The sequence below is a fragment of the Sturnus vulgaris genome, chromosome 1 (assembly GCF_052056855.1).
Source record: "Sturnus vulgaris isolate bStuVul1 chromosome 1, bStuVul1.hap1, whole genome shotgun sequence".
NCBI lineage: Eukaryota > Metazoa > Chordata > Aves > Passeriformes > Sturnidae > Sturnus > Sturnus vulgaris.
In genome coordinates, this window is record NC_142243.1 from 33522412 (window position 1) to 33529265 (window position 6854).

At 52.6% G+C, this 6854-nt stretch overlaps 1 protein-coding gene across 1 annotated transcript; it reads left to right on the forward strand.

Annotated features, from left to right (window-relative positions):
• Positions 1-470: 470 nt before the first annotated feature.
• EVX1 (even-skipped homeobox 1) lies at positions 471-4180 on the forward strand. Its single transcript, XM_088155548.1, has 3 exons — positions 471-1062; positions 2588-2838; positions 3552-4180. Exons 1-3 carry the CDS (start codon positions 633-635, stop codon positions 4080-4082), a joined length of 1212 nt encoding a protein of 403 aa, XP_088011674.1. The 5' UTR covers positions 471-632; the 3' UTR covers positions 4083-4180.
• The last annotated feature ends 2674 nt before the right edge of the window (positions 4181-6854 follow it).

Consider the following 6854-nt stretch of genomic DNA (forward strand, 5'->3'; position numbering starts at 1 on the left):
ATTCTTAGAAGCCTTATATATGCAGCTAGGCGGAAGCTGATTGCCAGCAATAAATAATGCATCCAAGGAAGAGGCTTGAGTACATATCTTCTCACTTCCAGGATGCAGCTAAGGATCTTCGCCTCAATTCTACATCAAGGTTGCGGCTTAAAGCAGTCAAAGGGCTATTTAATTGTCAGGCAAGGCTTCCCCCCGCGGAACTCTCTCCGCATGTTACAACATCTTTGCAGCTCCATATGCATCTCTTTTTCACACTTCCCTCTCCATCTCAGGCTCCTACACCTGGTGCATCACGCATTTAGCCCATTCTCTCCGGCTCTTCCTTTCATCTTCCCAATGGCAGACGTTTCTATTTATCCACTGGCAATCAATGTGTGGCGTCACCGGTGGTACTGTAATGACGACTGCACCATTGAGGATGACAGCTTAGAAAGAAGAGGGCAATGGTGATCCCTCCCAGAGCAGCACAGCAGAGTGTAGCGCTCGCATCACAAGGTCACCCTATCTCACCGCTGGCTCCTCTGCATTGGCAGGAGAGGGTTGCTGAGTTTGTACAAGGCTGGGGCGGGAGCAGGAGGGAGGGGGGGAAGAGATCTGGATTTTTTTTCTCCCCTCCCTTAAGCAAAGCCACAATGGAAACCAGGAAGGAGATGGTGATGTTTCTGGAGGGGACTACTCTTGGCGCTCTAGTTGGCAAGAGGGTGCCTAATTTGTCCGAAGCAGTGGGGAGCCCCGCTGCGGAGCCGCAGGAGAAGATGATCCATCGGAACTGCATCAGCCCCAGACCTGGCCCCTTGTCGTCCCGGGAGAGAGGAGGAGGAGGTGGCGGAGGAGAAGATGAAGAGGAGGTGGAGGTGCTGCCAGGGACAGGGACGGTGCCGGAGAGCCGCTCGGCGGCGGCAGCACTGCTTTCGGCCGGACAGCAGCCCCCCGCTCCGGAGCTCCCCTCCAGCAAAGGGCAGCAGAGCAGCTCGGACACCGAGTCGGATTTCTATGAGGAAATCGAGGTGAGCTGCACCCCGGACTGCGCCACGGGGAGCGCCGAGTACCAGCACAGCAAAGGTACCCAACTCCTTCCCATGCCTCCAGCCCCACGTCCGCTCCGGGGCTGGGTGGCAGCGCTGGTGGGGCGGGAGGGCTGCCGGAGGGGGTTTTCCCCTCGCCAGCTGAGCGAGGGGCAAAGAAATCGGGTGTGCTTGTGTGTCTGAGCGTGTGTGATCTCTTTCCTGACTGATTGCTCACCTCCCTGCCACCGGGAGACTTGTTTGGGAGTCAGAGGACACGACACCGGGCAGCCCCCGCGTCCCTGGAGGGGAGCCAGGCTTCCCGTCGTGGATGCGTCAGGTCTGCAGCTTGTCCCGTAGGATCATTTTGGCCAAGACAACCACGCGCTCTCCTCTTCAATCTGTTCTGTTTTATTTTTATTCTTCCCCATCGCCTAGACAGTGCATACTTCAGGAAATCCCTTACGATCTTTCACACCGGCGGGGTTTTTTTGTGTATGTGTGTGTGGGGGTAAGATCAAACGGGTTTTCTGGCCAAGAGCTGTTTGTGGTTTTGCAGGGTGAAATGTGCCCGGGCGAGTGCAGAAGCGCCCATAAAGACTGTAAAATCACTCGCCGACTCATGCTAGCCCCAAGTGCGCTAGAGAGGGCCTTGTTTGCACGCTGGGTTGGGGGAAAAAAAAAAAAAAAAAAAAAAAAAAAAAGGGAAAAAAAAAAAAAAAGGAGAGGTCCAAATTACCTTGTCACTTCTATGTCTCGGTGGCGCCAGCTCGGAAATGGTCCCAATGAATTAATTGCCTTTGGTCTCGGGCACAATGAGGGAGAGTTGCATTTGAAAGCAAAGGCAGCGGACAGGCCCCTTTTCCCCCTGCCCCCACTCCCCACTCCCTATTCCCACCTTCGCAGCCCGGCAAAGACGTCCCTACCCTGACAACAACCCACTTCTCCCCCCTCCCCGTTCCTCAATCGCTTCAAGAAGCCGGGAAGCGTAGAGAGCGCTGTCTGTTCTCCCTCGTCTCTTAGAGGCTCGTTGAAAATATCCCATCCTGCTCTTTGGAGGTTGGGCGGAGACCCCTAAGGCCTCACCTTCCCCTCAGAGAGAACAGAGCCTGTCTGCCGGCTGCTCCACTCCTGGGTCCTTGCTGGCCTGGAGGAAGGGGCAGCAGAGCCGTGCTACATGGACGGCGGGCACACCTGCCTTTTTCAGACACACCAGGGTGTGTCTGGGGGATGCTGCGGCGCTCCGGTTTCCCAGTGCGGGAAGCGAGTGGGAGGCTCAGCCAGCAGACAACGCCATTGCGGGGGGTGTGTGTCGGGGAGGGCGAGGGACAGCTAACCTCCAGGCCAGAGTGAATAAGCCTCCCTCAAACGCTTAGGCGGTGTTTCATCCCCCTTCTCGCTGCCCTCCTCCCCGTCCTTCTTGGATGTCAGTACCCCAACACCCTCTGTACACCGGGGCAGGCACGGAAAAGCCAAACGGGGTGGAATGGGGGGCCGAAGTGGATTCGGGGAGGCGGACGGCGAGCATCCCTCCATGCCCGCCCGCCTCCGAGCGTGTGTCGTTGCTCCGGGCTCCCCAGCAGGGCCGTGCTCCGAGGCGTTGGCCGGCAGCCCCAGCGGCGGGGGGGATCACCCCAAGGGCAGCGGAGGCAGCGGCGGCTCCCAGGGCTCGCTTGCCTGCAGCGCCAGCGACCAGATGCGCCGCTACCGCACCGCCTTCACCCGCGAGCAGATCGCCCGGCTGGAGAAGGAGTTTTACCGGGAGAATTACGTGTCCAGACCCCGGAGATGTGAGCTGGCGGCTGCTCTAAATCTGCCAGAAACCACCATCAAGGTACACGCAGCTCGGACATGTTTCCAATTAGCACGATATAAATCTGTATGGCCAAACTTCCTTGCAAAACTTGGGAAAGCACTTCGCCAGCATAACCCTCCCTCTCAGCTCCCCCCGCCTCCCGCCCCTTTCCTGGCCCTGCCCGCACCCTGCAGCAGTGCGGGAGACGGGACACGGCTCCCGGAGCCATCCCGGCCAGTGCCGCTAATCTGCCCTCTCCCTAGCAGATTATTTTTAATCCTCCCTTCGGTTCAGTCCAAATCTCGTTTAGCTCTTGGGGGAGGGAAGAGGAAGCCAGTAGCAGATCTTGTTTCGCTTTGCTTTGCCTTTTCCAAAACATTTGCACATGAAAATAAACCCGATAGCAATAATCCCAGGTAGCTCTGGATGCGAAAGGGCAGCGACGAGGCAGAGTCGCTCAGTTGGCCGGGACCCAGGGACGGGGGGTGGGAAGCGGCAGGACAAGCCCTAACAAGCAAAAAGGAAAACAAGCACCCTAAAAGGGCTGCTCCTCTGAGTCTCCCTATGGATTTTTATAGAGGCTTAACTGATCCCTCTGTACGTGATGACAACTCCTTCTAGGAGGGAAAGCTGGCGCCGGTCTCCGCTCTCCGGCAGACCTACGTCCGCCGCACCGCCCTGGGAGCAGGGCCGGCGGCCAGGCGGAGCGGGCCGGCGGCAGGTGACGGCTCTCGCCTCTCCTCTGTCCGCAGGTTTGGTTCCAGAACCGCAGGATGAAGGACAAGCGGCAGCGCCTGGCCATGACCTGGCCTCACCCGGCCGACCCGGCGTTTTACACGTACATGATGAGCCACGCAGCAGCCACCGGGAACCTGCCGTATCCATTCCCGTCCCACCTGCCCCTGCCCTACTACTCCCACATGGGCATCGGCGCCACATCGGCCTCTGCCGCCTCCCCCTTCAGCACCCCCCTGAGGCCTCTGGACACCTTCAGGGTCCTCTCCCACCCGTACCCGAGACCAGAACTGCTGTGCGCCTTCAGACATCCCTCTCTCTACCCTGCCCCGACTCATGGACTCAGCAGTGCGGGGGGCAACCCCTGCTCCTGCCTGGCATGCCACAGCGGCCAGTCCAACGGGCTGGCGCAGAGACCCTCCGGATCAGACTTTACCTGTTCTGCCACAACCAGGACTGACTCCTTTCTCACTTTCACGCCCTCTGTGCTGAGCAAAGCCACCTCAGTTTCCATGGACCAGAGAGAAGAAGTACCTTTAACGAGATAAACCTTTGTCTCAGGGTTATTAAACACTCATCCCTTTCCCGGACTTCTCTTCGAGTTAATGTACCTACAGCCCACGTTTATTTAATCGTGTTCTCTCCTCAGCCGTGGATACCCACAGAAAAAGAAAAAAAAAAAAAAAAAGAAAAAAAAAAAGAAAAAAGACTAAAAATAGCTCAGTCTTAAAAGGATTTACATTCCAAGAGGGGAAAAATAAAAGAAAGAAGGAAAGAAATTGCTAGTGATTTATCTCTGAGAAGGGATTTAGGCATGAAGGAGGAAGAAAATCAACTCGAACGAAGTATGTTCCAACCAGCCACCTATAGAAATGTGCTGGGACTTTCTTTTCCGTGGATAGACTTCTTCCCAAAGGCTGGGGCTTCTGCGGATCACAACAATCCTTACGCACAAACCTATGAGACGGAAAATCTGAAATACTTGAAAGAAACAATATCTTGAGATGTGTTGTGCGCGTGAAGAAAGCAAAGATGTAATCTCTCAGTGTTCAGAAAATAAAAACAACAGGCAAACAGCAAAGAAAAAAAATCCCAAAAGGTTTCTGGTTTGCAACTCGGCAGTGTTATCCAGTTGTCTCTATGGAAAATAACAGTGTTTTACCATAAAGAAAACCTGTCATTCTGTACATTACTTTCGTAGTCTAATTGCGTTCTTTACCCTCCCTTGTCTCGTCCTTCGTTTTGAGCAGAAATCCAGCATTTCATTTCCTCTTTCATTTCAACTTCTATTTTTAAGAGGCAGACTGGCAGGGGAAAAATATGAGCTCCTGCCTCTTTATGGGTCAGAGCTATTTGTCCTTTAAATAACAATGTCCTATTATCAGTCGCTGAAATGTGCACACACTGACGAAATTAGCAAGTGATGTATATGTAAAGAGGGTTTTTGAATATCGAATGTACAATGCTCTGTGAGCAAAGACCCCGTGCCAAACGCTAACAAGCCGCCAAGGGAAGAGATTAGAGGTGACAGGGAGCACAACTCCTTCAGACAATCACCAGTCTGTAAATTGGAGCAAAGGCGATTTCCTTTCCTTTGTACTTCAGTCTTCAGTTCCTTCATTGTTTTTTCCTTGCTGTGTCTTTTCTTTATTATTTTTTAATTTTTTTAAAAGTAATTATATAATTTGTGGGGGTTTGTGTTTCTTTCTCCATCCCTAACCTTTCAATTTGTGTGTCCTTCACACTGATCACTCTTCCGTCTTGAGGAGTATTTCTTTCACAAACTCACCCACCCGTCTCCTATCCAGAAGGTATTTCGGAAGAAGGTAGCATCATTGCTTTTGCTTGGATTTCTGTAACCCTAAATTTAAAAAACACGGGTACGGAGCTGAGTAGTGGTTTCTTCCAAAACCGACATTATTTATTTCATTCTGTTTTAAAATCGCCCAAAAATTACACTGCCATAATTTGCTACCATGTGGGAATAAAACTTAATAGCAACAAAAATAACAACACCAAAAACGATAATAACGACACGTTTTAACAATCTCTCACCCATATTTTCTCGTGCTTGTTTAAAAAAAAAAAAAAAAGGTTAAAGTGTTGCTTAAGACGAATTTCACCGTGCAGTTTCTAATAGTTACAGTTCAACAAGCAGGAAAATAAATGCTGGACAGAACAAAGACGTGTTGACACCTCTGTATCTACTTCGTACTAAATTGCTCAGAAGCCTCTGGTTTATTGCCACACCGGAGACTTTCTGTCTTTAGGAGAGGGAGTGCATAGCAGCATTTCCCTATAGTGGAAGGAGAGCAGGGAAGAGACACAGGCGTGCCAGGATATGTTTTTTCCAATAAAAATATTGTTTATTACAGCTTTTAAAAACCTGATCCAAAGTCACAATCATTAAATCATTAAGGCCAGATTATTCCACCCCTTATAAATGAGATTTCCTCATGGATATGGAAAGCAATGGCCCTTTTTGGAACCTCACAAATAGATTCTCCCTCTCCGTCCTCCCCCCGTCCCCCCCCCCCCCCCCCCCCCGGAAATAACAATTGTATACAGCGTCCAAGGGCAGAACCGAACAACATCCGAGCTTTGCAAGCCTTTCCCCCTCTTTTACTTTGTCTTTTATCAGACAGAAGAACCAGTGCGATAAAATAGGAGCTGCAGAGCCAGTGCTTGATACCATTCCCCCAGCGACCCCGGGAGAAGGGAGCCCTGAAGAGGTCGGGGGAGGAGTAGCACGGCAGACGAGCACTGTCCACCAAAAAACTCTGGCTCCTACATAGCCCGCGACTCCTCGTTCCTCGGCCAGGCACAGGCACCTGCTGAGCCGAGAACGGAGGCCAAGATCCGGCCGAGGCTGCTGCTGCGACCGCGGCACCAGTTTGCTCTTGCGAAACGATCAGCTCAGAAAATGCCATCGACTGGCGCACAAATAGGTGCATTTTACATATTTAGGTGCATGTGAGAGGAAAAGAACATTTAAACCTCTGATTACCACTTCCACCTGTGACCGGGACACCCCCCTTGGCAAACGGGGAGAGGGGAGGTAGGGATAGGGAGCTCCCGCAGCCGGCACGGTCCCCGCTCTCCCCGCGGCTCCAGAGCCGCCCTCCAGGTCGCCCACTCTTGGAGGATGGTGCGGCAAAGGGTGGCTGTGAATTTCTCCGCGGCTCGGTCACAGGGCAGAGATTGCCTGCGACAGGTAAAGAGGCTGCGGGTCGCGGTAATGCCAAGAGTATTTTCAGTTAATAGGGGAGGGAAAATGAGGTGTCTAGAGCGATATTGGAAAGTACAAGATCGATGATCCG

Coding starts and splice junctions, on each gene's coding strand:
- EVX1 (XM_088155548.1), top strand. CDS start 633: ATGGAAACCAGGAAGGAGATGGTGATGTTTCTGGAGGGGACTACTCTT. Junction 1,063..2,587: donor CGAGTACCAGCACAGCAAAG/GTACCCAACTCC, acceptor GCTCCCCAGCAG/GGCCGTGCTCCGAGGCGTTG. Junction 2,839..3,551: donor TGCCAGAAACCACCATCAAG/GTACACGCAGCT, acceptor CTCTGTCCGCAG/GTTTGGTTCCAGAACCGCAG.